The sequence below is a fragment of the Ostrea edulis genome, chromosome 1 (genome assembly GCF_947568905.1).
Source record: "Ostrea edulis chromosome 1, xbOstEdul1.1, whole genome shotgun sequence".
NCBI classification, from domain to species: Eukaryota; Metazoa; Mollusca; class Bivalvia; order Ostreida; family Ostreidae; genus Ostrea; species Ostrea edulis.
The window spans coordinates 85,140,162-85,160,318 of NC_079164.1; the positions used below are offsets into that span (position 1 = coordinate 85,140,162).

The 20,157-nt window shown below is 35.9% G+C and overlaps 1 protein-coding gene and 1 non-coding gene across 2 annotated transcripts in view; both read left to right on the top strand.

The window, feature by feature from the left end:
* LOC125677249 (CD109 antigen-like) overlaps positions 1–20,157 on the top strand; it is a 291,878-nt gene that overhangs the window by 48,763 nt on the left and 222,958 nt on the right. The window contains exons 14-15 of the mRNA XM_048915256.2: positions 4–195; positions 12,904–13,029. Coding sequence (XP_048771213.2) covers positions 4–195; positions 12,904–13,029 — 318 coding nt within the window. The remainder of the gene's footprint in view (positions 1–3; positions 196–12,903; positions 13,030–20,157) is intronic.
* Positions 11,864–11,937, top strand: Trnat-agu (transfer RNA threonine (anticodon AGU)). Its single transcript has one exon. It is a non-coding gene; the product is annotated as a tRNA-Thr (tRNA).

A 20,157-nucleotide genomic window follows, 5' to 3' on the forward strand; every position in this document is an offset into this window, starting at 1 on the left:
CAGGTGTTGGTCACCAATGACAGGGGTCAGCTGATTCCAGCAGAGGAGAGACAGAATTTTCAACTGCAGATTGTTAGGGACCAAAATGCAAAAGCTCTACAGTATGTGAAACTGTCTAGTATGATGGTGACGAATGGAAAACATGTGTACTGTGGAACAGTGAATCCACCATTTGAAAGTTCCATATCTCTGCAGGTTAGTACGCACCTGAAAAAGCAAGTTCAGATATGGTTAGACATTAGGTTAGAATTCCCACTGGTATGGCTAAACCAATAGGTTAGAATTCCCACCGTGGTATGGCTAAACCAATAGGTTAGAATTCCCACCGTGGTATGGCTAAACCAATAGGTTAGAATTCCCACTGTGGTATGGCTAAACCAATAGGTTAGAATTCACACTGTGGTATGGCTAAACCAATAGGTTAGAATTCCCACCGTGGTATGGCTAAACCAATAGGTTAGAATTCCCACCGTGGTATGGCTAAACCAATAGGTTAGAATTCCCACTGTGGTATAGCTAAACCAATAGGTTAGAATTCCCACCGTGGTATGGCTAAACCAATAGGTTAGAATTCCCACTGTGGTATGGCTAAACCAATAGGTTAGAATTCCCACTGTGGTATAGCTAAACCAATAGGTTAGAATTCCCACCGTGGTATGGCTAAACCAATAGGTTAGAATTCCCACTGTGGTATAGCTAAACCAATAGGTTAGAATTCCCACCGTGGTATAGCTAAACCAATAGGTTAGAATTCACACTGTGGTATGGCTAAACCAATAGGTTAGAATTCCCACTGGTATGGCTAAACCAATAGGTTAGAATTCCCACCGTGGTATGGCTAAACCAATAGGTTAGAATTCCCACTGTGGTATAGCTAAACCAATAGGTTAGAATTCCCACCGTGGTATGGCTAAACCAATAGGTTAGAATTCACACTGTGGTATGGCTAAACCAATAGGTTAGAATTCCCACTGTGGTATAGCTAAACCAATAGGTTAGAATTCCCACCGTGGTATGGCTAAACCAATAGGTTAGAATTCCTACTGTGGTATAGCTAAACCAATAGGTTAGAATTCCCACCGTGGTATAGCTAAACCAATAGGTTAGAATTCCCACTGTGGTATGGCTAAACCAATAGGTTAGAATTCACACTGTGGTATGGCTAAACCAATAGGTTATAATTCCCACTGGTATGGCTAAACCAATAGGTTAGAATTCCCACTGTGGTATGGCTAAACCAATAGGTTAGAATTCCCACTGTGGTATAGCTAAACCAATAGGTTAGAATTCCCACTGGTATGGCTAAACCAATTGGTTAGAATTCCCACTGGTATGGCTAAACCAATAGGTTAGAATTCCCACCATGGTATGGCTAAACCAATAGGTTAGAATTTTGACTGTGGTATGGCTAGGCCATAGGTTAAACTTTGCACTGTGAAACAAATAGCCCATTTGTTAGAATTTTAACAGTGGGACATATAGTCCATTTGTCAGAATTTTACAGGGGAACAGATTTCCCATTTTTCCAAATTTTCACATTTGGATAGAAAGCCTATTTTTCTGAAATCTTGATGTAAAATGTACTAGCCATATGTTGAATTCCCCTCAGTGAAATGGATATATAGTCCATTTGTCAGAAAATTCCCACTATTGAACAAAATGGCAAGCCATTACCTGGTATGTAAGAAATTTTTGGTCATCCAAGTTGCTCGATTGCTATCTGTATTTTGCCCATTAATTGTCATTCTTCATGCGTCAGTCTTAATTTTGAACATTTTCTGCTTCACTGGAAAGGCTGAACTAATTTTGATATATAACATCTGTATGTAAACCTGAGAATTTTTCACTCTTTGGAGATGTCACAATTTTCCTTCATATTCGTCAGGTAGTTTAATATCAAAATAAAACCTTATTTTGCATTAATAAAAACATTTCAAAGTTTATTTATTTGTTCTTTAATCATGCTTAGATAGGCTTACAAAACCAAGTTCCGATGAAGCGTTACTATCGCAAACTAAACAGAACACAATATGTCGCTTTATACCCAAAGCAAAACTTCTAAAAAACGAATAAAATGATATTTTAGAGTAACATTACACAAAGAACAAATTCGAGAAATTTAACAGTCTGTAGATCTCTAAATTATGTATAAAACTTACTCTCTCGTTGTCACGTCAAAACAAATGATTTATTTTATTCATAGTCGTATTATATATGATGTTAATATCACAACACAAAACCCCAGTGCAAGGTGTAAACTGACCAATTAGCCAATTATATACTCAAGTGTATCACCTCCACAAAGAAGCACTGGCGATGATTCAACTATGTAAACACCTAATTACGCCTCTGGCATTCAACAAAATCCAGATAAGGCCCAAGCGGAAATTATTAAATGCTTGGGTAACGGTGAGTATACGCTACCACCACTTTGAGAGATCAAGAGTGAAAACCAATGAATTGTGTTTTACGGGACCCAACTTGACTTCGAGAGATCGAGAACTTTGAGAGATCGAACGTTCGAGAGATCGATAGTAGATTTGCTTTGTTATATAGAGAAAAAAATCGGGACCATGATTTCACTTCGAGAGATCAAAGTTTGAGCCATCGAGAGTCACCTGTAACTCAAAAACACAATTTGAATGATTTTATGAAAATCATCAACTATTCAGCAAACCGTTCAAGGTTAAAGTAATATACTTCCACAACAATAAGTTATTACAAGCAGCACATATAAGGCCATATTTAAAAATATATTTGTTTCCCCTCTCCCGACCCTAAACTTCAGAGGAGGGTAGTTAGGTGGGGTAAAAAAATTTAGCCAGCAGAATTTTATTCACAAGTATGACATTCCCAAGACCATTAACAAAGCCTGATGCCAAAACGTCGAAGCACATCATACCTTGTTTCCTTGTCAACTTGTAGTTCTTGCGTAAAGTTCTGATTTGATTGCCACATTTAGCAATTAAGGGAAGATGTCGTCATTTTGAGCAGTACTCCATGTTTTTCACAATCTAATTAGAATTGGATGTCAGATCTGCTGTCATCTGAGCGGATCTAATTTTAATTAGGTTTTGCATTTCTGAAATGCTCATTATCTAACTACTGAACATATACATATTGTACATGCATAAAGGTTGATTGGACAGACACTCAGGTTTCATCTAACTTTTTTCCTGCTATTTATGCCACATATTAATTAACACACCCAGGTAGAAGATTCACATGTGTTATAACTTCAGACAGTTAGTAAATTTGGTTGCTGGTTCACTGGCATTTTATGCTTTCGTTTTTAGCTTACCTGAGCTGAAAGCTCAAGTGAGCTTTTCTGATCGCCTGTTGTCCGTCGTCTGTCCGTCTGTCTGTAAACTTTATACATTTTCAACTTCTTCTCCAGAACCACTGGGCCAATTTTAACCAAACTTGGAAAAGAGCATCCTTTAAATAAGGGCTTTCAAGTTTATTCAAATGAAGGGCCATACCCCCTTCAAAGGGGAGATAATCATAAAAATGCAAAAGTAGGGTGTGGTCATTTAAAAATCGTCTTCTCAAGAACCACTGGGCCAGAAGAGCTGAAATTTACATGAAAGCTTCCTGACAGTGTAGATTCAAGTTTGTTCAAATCATGACCCCTGGGGGTAGGATGGGGCCACGATAGGTGATAAAAGTTTTACATACAAATATATAGGGAAAATCTTCAAAAATTATCTTCTCAAGAACCACTGGGACAGAAAAGCTGAGATTTACGTGAAAGCTTTCTGACATAGTGCAGATTCAAGTTTGTTAAAATCATGGACCCCAGGGTTAAAATTGGGCCACAATAGGTGATCAAAGTTTTATATACAAATATTTAGGGAAAATCTTTGAAAATCTTCTCAAGAACCACTGGGCTAGGAAAGTACAAATATACATGAAATCTTCCTGACATAGTGCAGATTCAAGTTTGTTAAAATCAAACTCCTGAGAGTAGGGATCAAAGTTTTACATGTGAATACATATGGAAAATCTTTATATATGGGCCAAGATGACTCAGGTGAGTGATGTGGTCAATGAGCCTCTTGTTGCAAATTATGTTGATTTATATTTCGTAGTGATTTTGATTTTGTTTATTATTTTTTAATCTGACATATCAGTAGCTTTTATCAGACAACTAGGTTTCAACGGGAATTGATTTTGTCGATCAAACAAAATGGACGCTGACATCTTAGTGAAGGTCATATATTTAGATCAACCAATCGGAGCTGAGTTGCGCATATGTATATGATTAGGTTTTTTCCAGTTTGTAAATTTATCAAGTTCAGAAATAAAAATATTATGTCTATACTGCAAGATGCACTAAGAAACCTTTAAACTTGCCCGCTGCAATATCACAAATGAAATTATTTTATGAAACACACAAATATATAGCATATAAGAATGGTGAAAAGAAAAAATTTGATACTCAATGGAACAGATGGAACTTAATATTTACTTAAAACATGCATCTCTCTTTTTCTCTCTTTCTCACTATCTCTCTCCATGCACATAATGATAATTATATATGACTTGTTGTATTCATGTACTTTATTATGTGTACAAAAACCAATAAAAAAAAAAAAGTTCAGAAATAAGTTTAAATTGCTTTCTTATTGACTGTTGGAAATATTACGCCTGTCCGAATTATCAACACTTTCCTCTACTGAAGAACACAGCACACCAGACGTCATGAAATCTATTGTCTCCTGGCTCCTCATGTAGAAGAAATTACTCCATGTTGATCTATCAGATCACCTCTATTCGTATTTTAGATCAAAACCAACAAAGATATCGAAACTTCTGGTTCTTATAAAATACTGATCTCTACTGGAAATGACACTGAGATTTTCTGGAAATAAAAAAAACTTCGCCAGATTGACGTAATAAAAACTTTTGGGTTGGTGGGACTTTCTCAGACTTGGTTGGACGAGGGGAAACAAGCAATATATTTCATTTTGGCCTAAATTTGCATCTTTTTACGTAGTTAAAAAAAATCATCAAAAGTATTATCACTTCTAAAATGAAAGATACATTTTAATATGTCTCCTAGAATTTATATCAATTTTTAATACTTTATAATTTATCGGCAATTTCCGTCACCATCAGAAGAAAACAGAAAATTGCAGGGTTTTATGTCAACGCAGTGAGAAGAGAGGTAACATTTTTTTGCCTGATAATAAAAAAAGTAAGTTTTGAAAACAAGATAATAAATTATAATTGAAAATGATGGTCATATAAATAAATCACTCAACAGGCTGCTGGGAGCGCTGAACAATTTGCACGGACAATGATTGGTTTGCACGGAACAATAACAGTTTGCACAAGACGATGAATAGTTTTATGGAATGAAATGGTATGCTTTGGAGGTGTAGTAGCACACTTCAGGTCTGTATGAAGAAATAATGTATACTTTCATTCCTTTGATGATGTTCAATAGATAAAACACCTTATACCTTGAATATTATGATTTTAATTCTGAGAACCTCAAAGTTGATGGGTATGTCCTTCAGCATTGAAGATATTTTGTAGTGTGTTATATGGTTCATTAGTATTCAAGGATGTTCTTTTGATCCTGCATTTGATGTAGCAAGCTAGAAGTTTGGTGTGTATACATGAAGGAAAGGAGGTCAGCATATACCCATGTCATGAAGTTAAGCACCAAGGAAATAAAAGTATGCCCTCAGAATTTCACAGCAATTAAGTGTTTTTGTTATTGTAATAATGAACATTTAAAATTTGCTTCAAACAAAGTGTGTACTTTATTGAGCTAAAGAATGTTGCCATCAGCTATAGAGTAAATATTTAAAGTTTATAATTCAGAAACTATAGCATAATCATGGATTCATTTCCAATAGCATGACATAGTTTGTAGTAACTGCGTGACTTTTGTTCTGTGGGAGAAATAAGGACAATTAAGGATGATTCTTGTATACAGAACCTTGGGGAAGTTTTTAGTTTTGTTGTCTTGTATACAGAACCTTGGGGAAGTATTTAGTTTTGCCATAGAATTAGAAATTTCCTATTGTCCTTGAGAAAATCCCTTATCAGCCCTGATTAAAGTAATGAAAATCTTAAAGAAACTTTTGATGATCATAGCTTTTTGTAAATATGTATTATGATTAAGCATGTTCATTAATAATCCGAGTAAGTTGTATCAGAAAGGAAATATAACAGAAACCTGTTAACTTTTTTTGACCTCAGCTCAATTTTTCTTTGGTTGAGAAATAGGACACTTAACACTGCCATTAAAGGACAGGAAAATCTGCAACACTGAAATTTATATCCCTCCTGTATTGTGTTAGTTTGTATACATTTAGATTATAATTTTTCATGCATGATTTCATACTTGATCATACTTGCTCATGTGATCAGTCAAGTTCCTATGTCAGGGTCCAGTATCAGATGTGAAACTTTGCTGTGATTTTTGGGAGTTCAACCTCCCTATGTTGTCACTAGTCACAGTGCAGTAATTTTGTATGGATTCCCTATGTTGTCACTAGTCACAGTGCAGTAATTTTGTATGGATTCCCTATGTTGTCACTAGTCACAGTGCAGTAATTTTGTATGGATTACCTATGTTGTCACTATAGTCACAGTGCAGTAATTTTGTATGGATTCCCTATGTTGTCACTAGTCACAGTGCAGTAATTTTGTATGGATTCCCTATGTTGTCACTATAGTCACAGTGCAGTAATTTTGTATGGATTCCCTATGTTGTCACTATTCACAGTGCAGTAATTTTGTATGGATTCCCTATGTTGTCACTAGTCACAGCACAGTAATTTTGTATGGATTCCCTATGTTGTCACTAGTCACAGCACAGTAATTTTGTATGGATTCCCTATGTTGTCACTAGTCACAGCACAGTAATTTTGTATGGATTCCCTATGTTGTCACTATAGTCACAGTGCAGTAATTTTGTATGGATTCCCTATGTTGTCACTATAGTCACAGTGCAGTAATTTTGTATGGATTCCCTATGTTGTCACTAGTCACAGTGCAGTAGTTTTGTATAGATTCCCTATGTTGTCACTATAGTCACAGTGCAGTAATTTTGTATGGATTCCCTATGTTGTCACTATAGTCACAGCACAGTAATTTTGTATGGATTCCCTATGTTGTTACTATAGTCACAGTGCAGTAATTTTGTATGGATTCCCTATGTTGTCACTAGTCACAGTGCAGTAATTTTGTATGGATTCCCTATGTTGTCACTAGTCACAGCACAGTAATTTTGTATGGATTCCCTATGTTGTCACTAGTCACAGTGCAGTAATTTTGTATGGATTCCCTATGTTGTCACTATAGTCACAGTGCAGTAATTTTGTATGGATTCCCTATGTTGTCACTAGTCACAGTGCAGTAGTTTTGTATAGATTCCCTATGTTGTCACTATAGTCACAGTGCAGTAATTTTGTATGGATTCCCTATGTTGTCACTATAGTCACAGCACAGTAATTTTGTATGGATTCCCTATGTTGTTACTATAGTCACAGTGCAGTAATTTTGTATGGATTCCCTATGTTGTCACTATTCACAGTGCAGTAATTTTGTATGGATTCCCTATGTTGTCACTATAGTCACAGTGCAGTAATTTTGTATGGATTCCCTATGTTGTCACTATAGTCACAGCACAGTAGTTTTGTATGGATTCCCTATGTTGTCACCAGTCACAGTGCAGTAATTTTGTATGGATTCCCTATGTTGTCACTATAGTCACAGTGCAGTAGTTTTGTATAGATTCCCTATGTTGTCACTATAGTCACAGTGCAGTAATTTTGTATGGATTCCCTATGTTGTCACTATAGTCACAGTGCAGTAATTTTGTATGGATTCCCTATGTTGTCACTAGTCACAGTGCAGTAATTTTGTATGGATTCCCTATGTTGTCACTATAGTCACAGTGCAGTAATTTTGTATGGATTCCCTATGTTGTCACTATAGTCATGTCACAGCGCAGTAATTTTGTATGTTCTGTAGACATGACTTAATGGGCTGACTAATTTACTTTGAATAAACATCTGCATAAATAAATCCACAATTTTTTTTTTAAATCTAAGGAATACATATAAAAAATATGCTAGAGTTCCTCATTGACAATATCTTCGTGGTCTTTGGTGATCAGATCTTCCAACAGTCTGTTGGAATTCCCATGGGCACGAATTGTGCTCCTCTGTTAGCTGACCTGGTTTTATATTCATATGAAGCAGAATTTATTCAAAAACTTCTACGTGAGAAGAAAAAATCTCTCGCTGTGACCTTCAATTCGACTTTTAGATATATCGATGACGTTTTGTCTATTAACAATGATAGCTTTCATTCATATGTCGATTTGATATATCCCTAAGAGCTCGAAATAAAGGACACCACAGAGTCGTCCACTTCTGCTTCATACTTAGATATTTTATTGAAAGTAGACATTAACGGCAAACTGACAACTCAACTGTATGACAAACGGGATGATTTCAGCTTCTCCATCGTTAACTTCCCACATTTATGTAGCAATATTCCATTATCACCTGCATATGGTGTTTATATATCTCAACTGATTCGATATGCAAGAGCTTGTTCTGGGTATAGTCAGTTTTTAAATCGAGGTAAGCTACTGACAAACATGTTGATGGTACAGGGATTTCAACAGTCTCGATTGAAGTCAGCATTTTGCAAATTCTATGGTCGTTATAACGATCTAGTTCGTCAATACAACCTCGCATTGGGTCAAATGCTGTCTGACGTGTTTCATACCGATTGTTAAGCCGTTCTTGGCACACTGATTTTGACTGCGGATAACTCCGTTTACCTGATCAGGATATGGGGCTCACGGCGGGTGTGACCGGTCAACAGGGGATGCTTACTCCTCCTAGGCACGTGATCCCACCTCTGGTGTGTCCAGGGGTCCGTGTTTGCCCAACTAACTATTTTGTATTGCATGTAGGAGTTATGAGATTGATCACTGTTCGTTATCTTCACCTTGCATAAAGCAAATTTAATACCATTTTTTCTGGACTTTTTATTTGTCTGTCTGCCTGGCTGGTTGGCCGTCCCTCTGAGGTAATGTTTTCTGGACTTTTTTGGTAATGGATGCATGTATGTCTTTGAAATTTGGTCACAATATCTTGTTCAAGAAGCGTAAGAATAAGTTTGCATTTTAGCTGGATTGGTGCAGCTTGACCTACTAAAATTTAGGGCTATAAGTAGGTCAAATAGTTTTCCACACTTTTTTGTTTCGGATACAGATATTGCCCCGAAATTTAGTGATAAGCTTCCTCTTGGAGGAATTAAAGTTCGCTTTGCATTTCAGCTGAATTGGCCCATCCATCCATGATGTACATTAGGACTAAAAGTAGGTCAAACAGTTTTCTGGACTTTTTTCATTATGGATACAGATATTGTTTTGAAATGTAGTCATGGCTTCCTCTTGGATGAATACAAGTTTAGTTTGAATTTCAGATGGATTGGTCCGTCCTTGACCTACTTTTTGGCTAAAAATATGTCAAACAGTTTTTCTGGACTTTTTTCATTATGGATACAGATATTGTTTTGAAATGTAGTCATGACTTCCTCTTGGATGAATACAAGTTTAGTTTGAATTTCAGATGGATTGGTCCGTCCTTGACCTACTTTTTGGCTAAAAATATGTCAAACAGTTTTCTGGAATTTTTTCATTATGGATACAGACATTGCCCTGAAATTTAATCACAAGTTTCCTCTCAGAGGAATACAAGTTCAGTTTACATTTCAGCTGGATTGGCCCATCCATCTGTGATGTACATTAGGGTTAAAAGTAGGTCAAACATTTTTTCAGACTTTTTTTCTTGATGGATACAGATATTGCTCTGAAACTTAGTCACAAGCTTCCTCTTGGAGGAATACAAATTCAGTTTGCATTTCAGCTGGATTGGTCTGTCCTTATCCTACGTTTGGGCTAAAAATAGGTCAGTTTTCTGGGCTTTTCTCATTATGGATACAGATATTGTTCTGATATTTGGTCAAAGAACTTCTATTTTTAATTATTGAAGACAAGGCATTTAAGCCATTATCCATCTTTATTTTTACTACACCTCTGTACAGTACAGTATTTGGTCCTATTTCTTACCAAGGTATATTATTATACCTATGCAGTCATGTTATCGTTTTAAATTGCCTCCTGTTTCGCAATTATTTTTTTTGCAAATCATTTATTAATCAAATATATATATATATCTATATATATTTTCATAGAGAGGAAACATCAAGTCTAAAGAAGCAAAGAACATCATCGAAAGCAATCATCCTTGAGACATCACCATTCTCATCAGTCATGCACGGAGGATAAATAGGAATGTGAATGTTGTCCTCAAAGCAGAAAACCTCATGACACAATATTATGATATGTTATCTTGTAAATCAACTTATGGAATCCAAGGCTCCCCAACCTTGGCTATAAGGATATTCGTACTACAATGTAGTACGTTGTATGTGCTGGGGTAATAAAGATATCATTTAGAAACTCGGAAGTAGGTTAACTGGTTTATTACGCATCATGTTGGTTTTGATAAGAAATGTTTTTACCTTATTGGTAATGAAAGTCAAAGAGTTCTAAATACATCTGCAAACTCATATTTCAGCTGAACAGAAAGATCGAGTGAGCTTTTCTGATTGTTTGTCGTCTGTCAGAGATCTACCCCTGGGGTAGGGTGAGGCCACACAAAGGGGGTGAAAGATTTATGTAGAAATATTCAGGGGAAGTATTTAAAAATCTTCTCAAGAACCACTGGGTCATGAAAGATCAAATTTTCATGGCAGCTTTATGATATAGTACATATTCAATTCCGAGTCGGAGAGTAGAGTGAGGTTATAAGAGGAATCAAGATTTTACATGAGAATATGTAGGGAAAAATCTTTAAATCTTTAAAAATCTTCTTTTCAAGAACTGAATAAAAAAAGTTCAAATTTATATGATAGAATCCAGGCATAGTGCAGAATTGAGTGTATTAAAATCATAGCCCTCAAGGGTAGGGTGGGGGCCACAATAGGGGATCGAAGTCTCACATGCAAAATTACAGAGAAAATCTTTAAACATGAGCCAAGGTGAGCATTGTGGCCTATGGGTGTCTTTTAAATATATATATATTTATCCCTTTGCAACGTAGACCAAGAGTTCAACATGCTACCAATTATGCACACGTGCTGCTACTATATAATTACAGGTATTCAAAAAAATTCATTTGAAATTCTCCTGCCAAAAATGCTGACATGTTTAGATAAAACCAGTCATAGTCCTGCTGATGGACAATATGTATATGTGATATTATTGTAGCATGTCACCATATTTGGTATAGAATGTAAAATAATATTTATCCAATCAACATAAAGAGGCAAACCATTTTGTTTTCTATTGGACTGTTTGGCTGATACTGCAAAGTCTTGGAAAAGAAATATTATAACAGGGAATATAAGTCATTGTGGATTACTGCAACAATATTAGAATATGTTTGAATATATTGATAACAGATTGGTTTCTTGAACTCAACAAATCTGTTTTGAATTGATAAATTCTAAATTTACGATAGTGTAGTAAATAGGGCTATATGGAACGTGGATATCGGCCTGGATAGCTCAGTGGTTAGAGCACCTGACTAGTAATGCAGGGGTCCCGGGTTTGATTCCCGGTCCAGCCAAAGATTTTCTCCTCTCTCCTTTAAATACTACATTTGGTGCCGTTGACCATCCCTGGATTTGCAGGTTGTCCTGCCAGGGGCGAAAAGAACCTGGGTTGTGTGTGTCTTCGCCCTGTGTGTCTTCGAGGGCGAAGACAACTTAAGGAGGGAGTAATGTAGTAAATAGGGCTATATGGACCGTGGATATCGGCCTGGATAGCTCAGTGGTTAGAGCACCTGACTAGTAATGCAGGGGTCCCGGGTTCGATTCCCGGTCCAGCCAAAGATTTTCTCCTCTCTCCTTTAAATACTACATTTGGTGCCGTTGACCACCCCTGGTCTTGCAGGTTGTCCTGCCAGGGGTGAAAAGAACCTGGGTTGTGTGTGTCTTCGAGGGCGAAGACAACTTAAGGAGGGAGGAATGTAGTAATTAGGGCTATTCGGACCGTGGATATCGGCCTGGATAGCTCAGTGGTTAGAGCTCCTGACTAGTAATGCAGGGGTCCCAGGTTTGATTCCCGGTCCAGCCAAAGATTTTCTCCTCTCTCCTTTAAATACTATAATAGTTTAGATTAAAATACCAAAGTTTCATTAACAAAATCATAATATAGACATAATGCGGAAGAAATTTCTCAAATAGAAATATTGTCACAAACACCGAAATACAAATAAATGTTAATATAGAAAAGAAAATTATCTCGTGAAAACATGTCTACATTTAAACAGTAATTTATATTGCATACTGAATGTTCAACTTTCATCAGTACTTTGATTTAACTATGCACGGTACTAAAGGTAACTTTAATGGTTCAAAGTCACATGTCAAGGTCAACCTCATAATGGTAGGGACTTTCCACATAGGGGGCATTGCTGTTTACAAACACAGGGGCATGGAGCAATGATAGCTGTCATTTTGGTGTCGAAAATTTTTGTCGTGAAATTGTGATTTACTATTTCAATGATGTAAAAATTAAGGTTTATGGACTTTTGTTACTAATATTTGTGTTGGAAAACCTACCTAAAGGCCCTGAATGAAGCACAATTACATTATGGTCTCTGTGTACAAAAAATACTTTCTATATAATGCTGCATATGCTATAGATAATAGAATCGTTTTGATAAAATCTTTTACTTCGTTTCAATTTTATTAATGACTATGGTTAAAGTTGCATACTAAACGATCATAAAAGCACATGTTTACAACAAGATAAAATTTTCAGCTTTAGAGCTAATGTTGCTTTAATTCCAGTTGACTGTTAAGGGACTTGATTCGACGCAGCTTTCCACGACCATATATGCTAATATCTACGAGGTGACTACTTCGGAGAATAACACAGCTGGATCACTCGGACTGATGCTTTGGAATGAGCAGCAAGTAAGTTTATGTATATGTTATGTATTAATTGTATCTACCGTGTCATTCTGAGATGAGGAGAACACCACAGGATCTCAGAGATCAACGGCGAGAAGGAGCCAACTCACCAATCTTGTCAGATTATGCTGATTTTTCAACCCGTAACTTGATTATTTTTATGACCTAGCGGGTCGTACCTTTTATCTGATTTTCACCAAACTTGGAAATTTCCCGATTTCTGGGTTTGGTTTTGTAAATTAGTCCGCATGTGTAGTTTCCAGTTTGCAACACAAGTTTTAATCCACATAAACAATGCCAATGGGCATTTACATTACAGGTAAGTTATCAAAGCAAGTGTTAACAATTATCTGTGAGTCGTTTTGACAATTTAGGGTTTGAAATCCTTATGTAAAATATGGCTTTCACCAGGAAGAGATCCTTATCAGAGCCAGCAGACACGCCAACCACAGGCTCTCAACATTTTAGAAATTTATAGTAAAAATGTTGTCTTCCTATAAACAAACTATTCACAAGGTATATCATGCCGCTATCTTGGTTTTCTTTTTTATCAGCTGCATCGCTTGAAAATTTCTGCGAAAAGTTTGATATAATATGCTAATTGGACCCCTACCATTTAGAAGCAACTCTGTCAAGGTCTTACCTCTTGCATTGTCATGGTGAACTGGAAATAAAGTCCATTTATCGGCTGTAATCAATCCTCAAACATTGTCCACTGGTTCTCAAATGCAAAAGATCGGTGCAGTGGGGATGGAAGTTTACATAATTTCGGGATAGCCCTTTTTTCATTGGTCATGAAATTAACAATAGTAAATATGATAAGCAGCGAATATATTAGATAACAAGATAATAGATCTTGAACACTATTGGTATATGATATTTTTTTTTCAACGTTTAACATGATAACTTCACATAATCATGCATTCGTTGTTATCAAGATATGGTTGAAAGTAAATGTCATGTGTGATAAGAAAAGTTCACAATAGATCGTACATGTGGGCATTCTCTCAAACGTTTAGAGTGACATTTATACAACCTAATAAATACATGTTAATTTTCATTGTTGTGACAATAGGCCAATCCGAAATCATGAGTTACCTTCCCTTGATCCGGAACGTAGTGCGCTTGCGTAATTTAGTGTAAGACTTGCATGTCATATATTTGAGAAGCGTCATTGTCAACAGTGCAGAAGGCTGTGAAGATATTGCTGTATAATTTTACAGCAATCACACCAACAAATATGTTAACATTAATAAAGGAGGACTTCCTCCTTCCCCCCCTTCCCCCTCTCTTCCATGATTTCACATGTTTCATGACTGAAATTAGTCTATTTACATAATACAAGGCCTCAACCGTGCGCATGTTTTTGTGAATGGGGTGGATCTGTTACTCTTTGATCTGTCCCAATATTTTTTCGGAGAGCTCTGTCTAGCTTCACATGTACTTCCCAGCATGCATTTATACTTGGACACTGTGCTACCATGTCCTGACATTATTAGGCTACCTTCACCTAACCATCGGTCAATTTCTAGAATTTGTTTGTTTTCTATTTTCTGTGCCAAAACTCTCAAGAACATGTCTGTCCCTGAAACTCGGCCGAATTTATGACTCCCCAAATTGCATCTATTTTTTATAGATCATGAGCATTTTCAGTGTTGTTTTGGCATTGCAATAAATTTACAAATCTTATTTTCCAGAATATCTGGTTTTGACTTTGAATTTTACATAGCGGTCAGTATTTCCTCGTCATATTTTTCTCGTTGATTGGTAGAGAACCAATACTTACTCACTATTATTGGCATTTTTATGAAGCTTAAAACCTCAAAATTTGTTCACAGAATTCATTTTCAGTAAATTAGCATCTTAAAGGGACTGGTTCACGATTTTTGATAAAAATATTTTTCATTTTTGATGTTATAAAACATTAGAAATATAGCTCATTTAATGTTGACAGCCAAAATTTTGACCTTCTGAATGCAAGAATAAAAGTAATATTTTAGCCTTAAATATGTGTTATGTAAACAAAGACTCGAGTCTTTTTATGTAAACAAACAAACAAGTGAAATATTGATTTTGTAATATAATGCATCTTAATTTTGCATAGTCACACATTTTAACTTTTAGATGACACATTTCACCCCAAAAATGCTTGAAATGTGAAAGATATAATAATACTTAGATAGATATCCATTTCTTTTGAAAATTTCGTAAACAATAGCATACCGCAATCTGTGTTTACAAAATAAATAATAAACTCTCTAAAATGAGATTCTGTGATGATGTATAACCTTAATTTTCATGTGAAATCTTTCAAACACATTAGTCAGTAGATTTTGATCATTAAAAGTGAAAAACAAAATTTTGGGTAAAATTGTGAATCAATCCCTTTAAAATCAAAATATTTGTTTTCGGCCGGGGGAACCCCGGGACCCCCTGATATCCCGCTGGGGGAGAACCCCCAGATACTCTTCCGCTTTCTGTAGAGTCATGTCTTAATATTAAACTTTCCGTGACAGCCTGTTCCCAAACTACACAATTATGCCCCCTGACATTTTATTGCTTGTAGAGCTGCACTCTACCCTGCATTCAGTGCCAACACCACCACCTCCTTTTCCCCCCGCCCAAGCGTAAGAGGGGACATCAGTAAGGTAATTATCATTTGCATAATAACGTCAACTTCCGTCATCCCTTTTCCGATTTTTCGCATTTGAGAAGCAGTAGACGATATGTGACGGTGATTATAGCCGATAAATGGACTTTATTTCTAGTTCACAACAATGATGCAAAAGGTAAGACTTTGTCAAAGTTGCTTCTAAACGGTAGGGGTCTATAATTATCATATATCGAACTTTCCACCAAAAATTGCAAGCAATGCAGCTGGTAAAAAAGAAAACTAAAATGGCAGCGTGATATACCTTGTTTATGGGAAGACAATTTTCTTTTATTATAAATATTTAAAACGTAGAGTGCCTGTGATGCCAAAATACTTATGTACCTACCAACAAAGCTTCACGGGAAAACTATTTTTCATAGGCATATAGTTGCCAACTCACCTGATTTTGTTGGGTTACTCCCAATTTTTCAATTCGTTACCCGATTATTTTTTATGACCTGGCAGGTCATACCTTTCACCTGATTACTGGATTTGGTTTTATGAATTAGTTTGCGCATGTAATTTCCAGTTTCCAACACAAACTTGGATCTATGTAAACAATGCCGATGGTCATGTACATTACAGATAAGTTATCAAAGCAGGTGTTAACAATTATCTGTGAGTTGTTTTAAGAAATCGGGGATTGAAGTCATTATGTAAAATAGCTTCCACCAAAAAGAGATCCTTATGCAGTGTTTTCCCTAAGAACTGGCCACCGGCCAAATTGACCGTTTCAAACGATTTTCTGGCCGGTTCAAATATAAAAAAATCAAAAAATAATATGTTGTCAATTTCAGTGATGTTGATTTACACGATCGATCTTTGCAAAGAATGTATGCGGTAGCAATTGGTTGGCTATAAATATCTTTCATATTTCTTCCTTGTTTATGTTTTTATCGAGAGCTTTTTGAAACGGCGATTTTGATTGGACGATATTTTAAACTCTCACCTTGCTCGTGAGAAGCACATGGCAGTGAAAAATAATGAAGCGTCGAACGAATACATTACATGATTTCTTCCAGTCAAAACATCGGAAAGGTGTGTATTTAACACCACTGTGACTAACTTGTCTGAGGTAAAAATGTTCAACCCTTTGGTATATATTTAAAAATGTAGGTTAAAAAGTGGCATATGAACAAGGGTCATTTTGCCCCCTGAAATGCCTCAGAATGCAGGATTTTGCATCTAATTTTCCAAAATTTCATGGGGGGGGGGGGGATCCCCATATACCCCCCCCCCCCCCCCCCGGCCTGTTACAATTCTAAATGGGCCTGTTCAAATGAAATGAATGGAAAACACTGTTATGAGGGCCAGCAGACATGCCAATAAAAAGAGATCCTTATGAGGGCCAGCAGACATGCGCCAACAAAAAGAAAACGATACTTCTGTATTTACCAACAAATTTGGGAAAACAACTTTTCATGGGTAAACAAACTTGTTATAGAGGACAGCATGAAGTTCTGGAGCAAAAAATGATCTGACAAAACATGCCAAAACGTAAAATCATTTAAAAAATACTTTATAATTTAATTTGAAGGAGTAAATTTGATCAATCTGTGTCCTCAACTTTTAATATTGTCCATCTCCATCAGTCTTGAAAAATTCAAAATGTGCCACTGCCATTTACAATGCCTCTCTTCAAGAAATACACTATGCACACATTCCTGTTGTAAGTATTTTTGAGATATGAACACTTATAATACATGTACTCCTAGTAAATATGGTATGAATACTGTTACGCATTATGACAAATTTTTTTTTCTTTCCAAAGAGGGTCATGACTCCCTTTATGTTCAAGATTGGCAACTCTCAGAGAGAGAGACAGAGAGAGAGAGAACCAAATATGGGGCATATAGCATAACTAATATTTGATAGTGACGTCACGATACCACGCCAAATGACAGGCATTTGGCGAAATCAGCTTATTGTCAATGTAATATCTGAAAACTTTGATTGAATTAAAATAATTAAATATTTACACAGGTACTAACAGCTTTCAAGTTTTGCCTACATAATGAGAACTAAAGATCTTCCTCTATTTTCAAATTTGTGGTGGTTATTGCGTGTGAGAGTTAATTATTTCTATAAACAATGAGTCCGGACATGAAATTGCAACATGATCGTTTGCACATTTACATTATATTGTTTTAATTAATCAACGTAAATTTATGAACCCATTGCTGACATTTCTCCAAAGTACGTTTCGGTTTTTTAATCCAAAAACACCCTTCGTATGATCCTGATTGTAGTATCTTTACTGTCACTATGGTGTACACCATCGCACCATGAGATTTCTTTTTTGAGGATGTAATGGAAGATTTTTGTTTGATTCTGCATTGTCAGCCATTGATAACGGTAGAATAACTCGACATTATTTGTACTACTAGCGGGTCTGAGAGATAAAACCAGAGTCTGAGAGATAAAACCAGAGTCTGAGAGATAAAACCAGAGCCAATCTGTTTTCAGATGTTGGTTTCACTTTGTCCATCTGTCTGTATGTGCATTTTATCTGGAGATTTACTTGAAGGCTATTCATTTACTTTTGCCAGATATGTTGTATACCATGTAAACCTATTTGAGAAAGATATGGTCATTTGTTGTTAGTTTTATGCCCCTGGAAAAATGGGGATGTTAGTTTGCACCTGTCAGTTGTTCAGTATAATGGGGATGTTAGTTTGCACCTGTCAGCGGTTCAGTATATTGGTCAGTTGATAGACCAGGTGTTGTCTGCTCAATATCTTTAGAACATTGACAGATACCAAATTTGTTATGCTGGTTTCCCTAAAAAGTAGATGACCCTATCTGATTTTGAAGTCAAAAGCCAAGGATCGATCTATTCTGGAATTAGGAAGATATTATCCACTCAGTGTCTTGAAAACCCCTTGTTTGACAGACATTAAGCTTGGTACATTGGTTCTACCTAAAGAATAGATAACCCCTATTGATTTTGAAGTCAGAAAGGTCAGATGTCAAGGAACAAACTACTTTGGACATAAGAGGATATTGTCCACTCAGTATTTTGAGAACCCTCTGCTTGACTTGACATCATACTTGATACACTGGTACCTCCTAAAGAGTAGATGACACCCATTGGTTTTCAAGTAGTATGGTCAATACATATTTCTTATAATATACAATATATTTTGGTGAATCTTAAAATTATGTCTTATGGTAAATTATGACTCATTCTCATTTTGAATACAAGATTGTCATAAATCGATTCAATCTGGATATGAAAAAATATCGTGTAAGCTGTAAAAAATTAATTATTTAGTTCTTGGACCACCTTTTTCAACATTTAATGAGGGGGGAAGAATTTTTTCTCCCTTTTTTATGGTGAATAAGAATGATGAGGGAGACTTTTTTTGTAAGACCATGCCAATTTGTAATCTAGTTTGTCGGATTCGCCGCTTCTATTTGTAATAAATCCAAATTATAACATTATCAATAAAATAATATCCGCCTGCGTGTCCAAAAATATCTGCGTAAAATATTTTCGACTTTTTACAACAAGTGTTGGAATGACCTTGGTGCATGTGCCTGAGAAATGACAGAATCGCGGACTCTCTAAAAATTTCCTAACAGTGTAATACGGTGTTTTAAGTTACACGATGTGTATCTTAATATTTACGATACTTCATAACACTGGATTGGAAGTTGTTCCTTATACTGCAATCGAACTGGAAGCCAAAGAAAATTTTGAAGCGCTATTCGATGCCACTCTTTAGAGAAAATTGACAGCGTACGATTGATTGATTATATATTGTTTAAAGTATCTCTTGAGAATATTTCATTCACATTGGCAATGAAGGGCTGCAAAATTTAGGCCTATGCTCAGCGCTTATGGCCATTGAGCAAGTATAAGGATCTTTATCGTGCCACACTTGCTGTGACATGGGTCTCAGTTTTTGCGGTCTCATCCGAATAACCGTCCCATTTATTCGCCTCTAACGATAAGCAAGGGGTACTAAGGACTATTATAAATCGGATAGACAGTTAATGACAAATTCACAAAAGGTTTTTGGTTATTATTATGTGTGTTCTATTAAAATTCAAGAAAATACTAAAAGCGATATATTGGAGATTTCAAAATTGGACATGTTCCTAGCAATATGCATAGATCTGAATCGAAAGTTTGTAAAAATGAAACTAATATAAAATTCTTTAAAAAGATCTTATGAATTAATGTTGCAAAGCACGTGTATTAGGTATGAAGAAAATGAAGTCTTTGAAACCTGAAACACTTTCTTATTTATTGTAAACTATATCAACAAACATTGTATCTGGGTTCTCTCTTCCACCAATAAAAAAACTGGGCACCACCATATAACGGAAAAATTGTTGAGTGTGGCAGAAAACGTCAATCAATCAATAAAGTTGAAAAATGTTAAGTTCACGTGGTAAACAATATGTTACAAATGATATCTGATGATTTTAGATCTTTCTTTTTAAGTGATTGCTTTATAAATCACACTTAA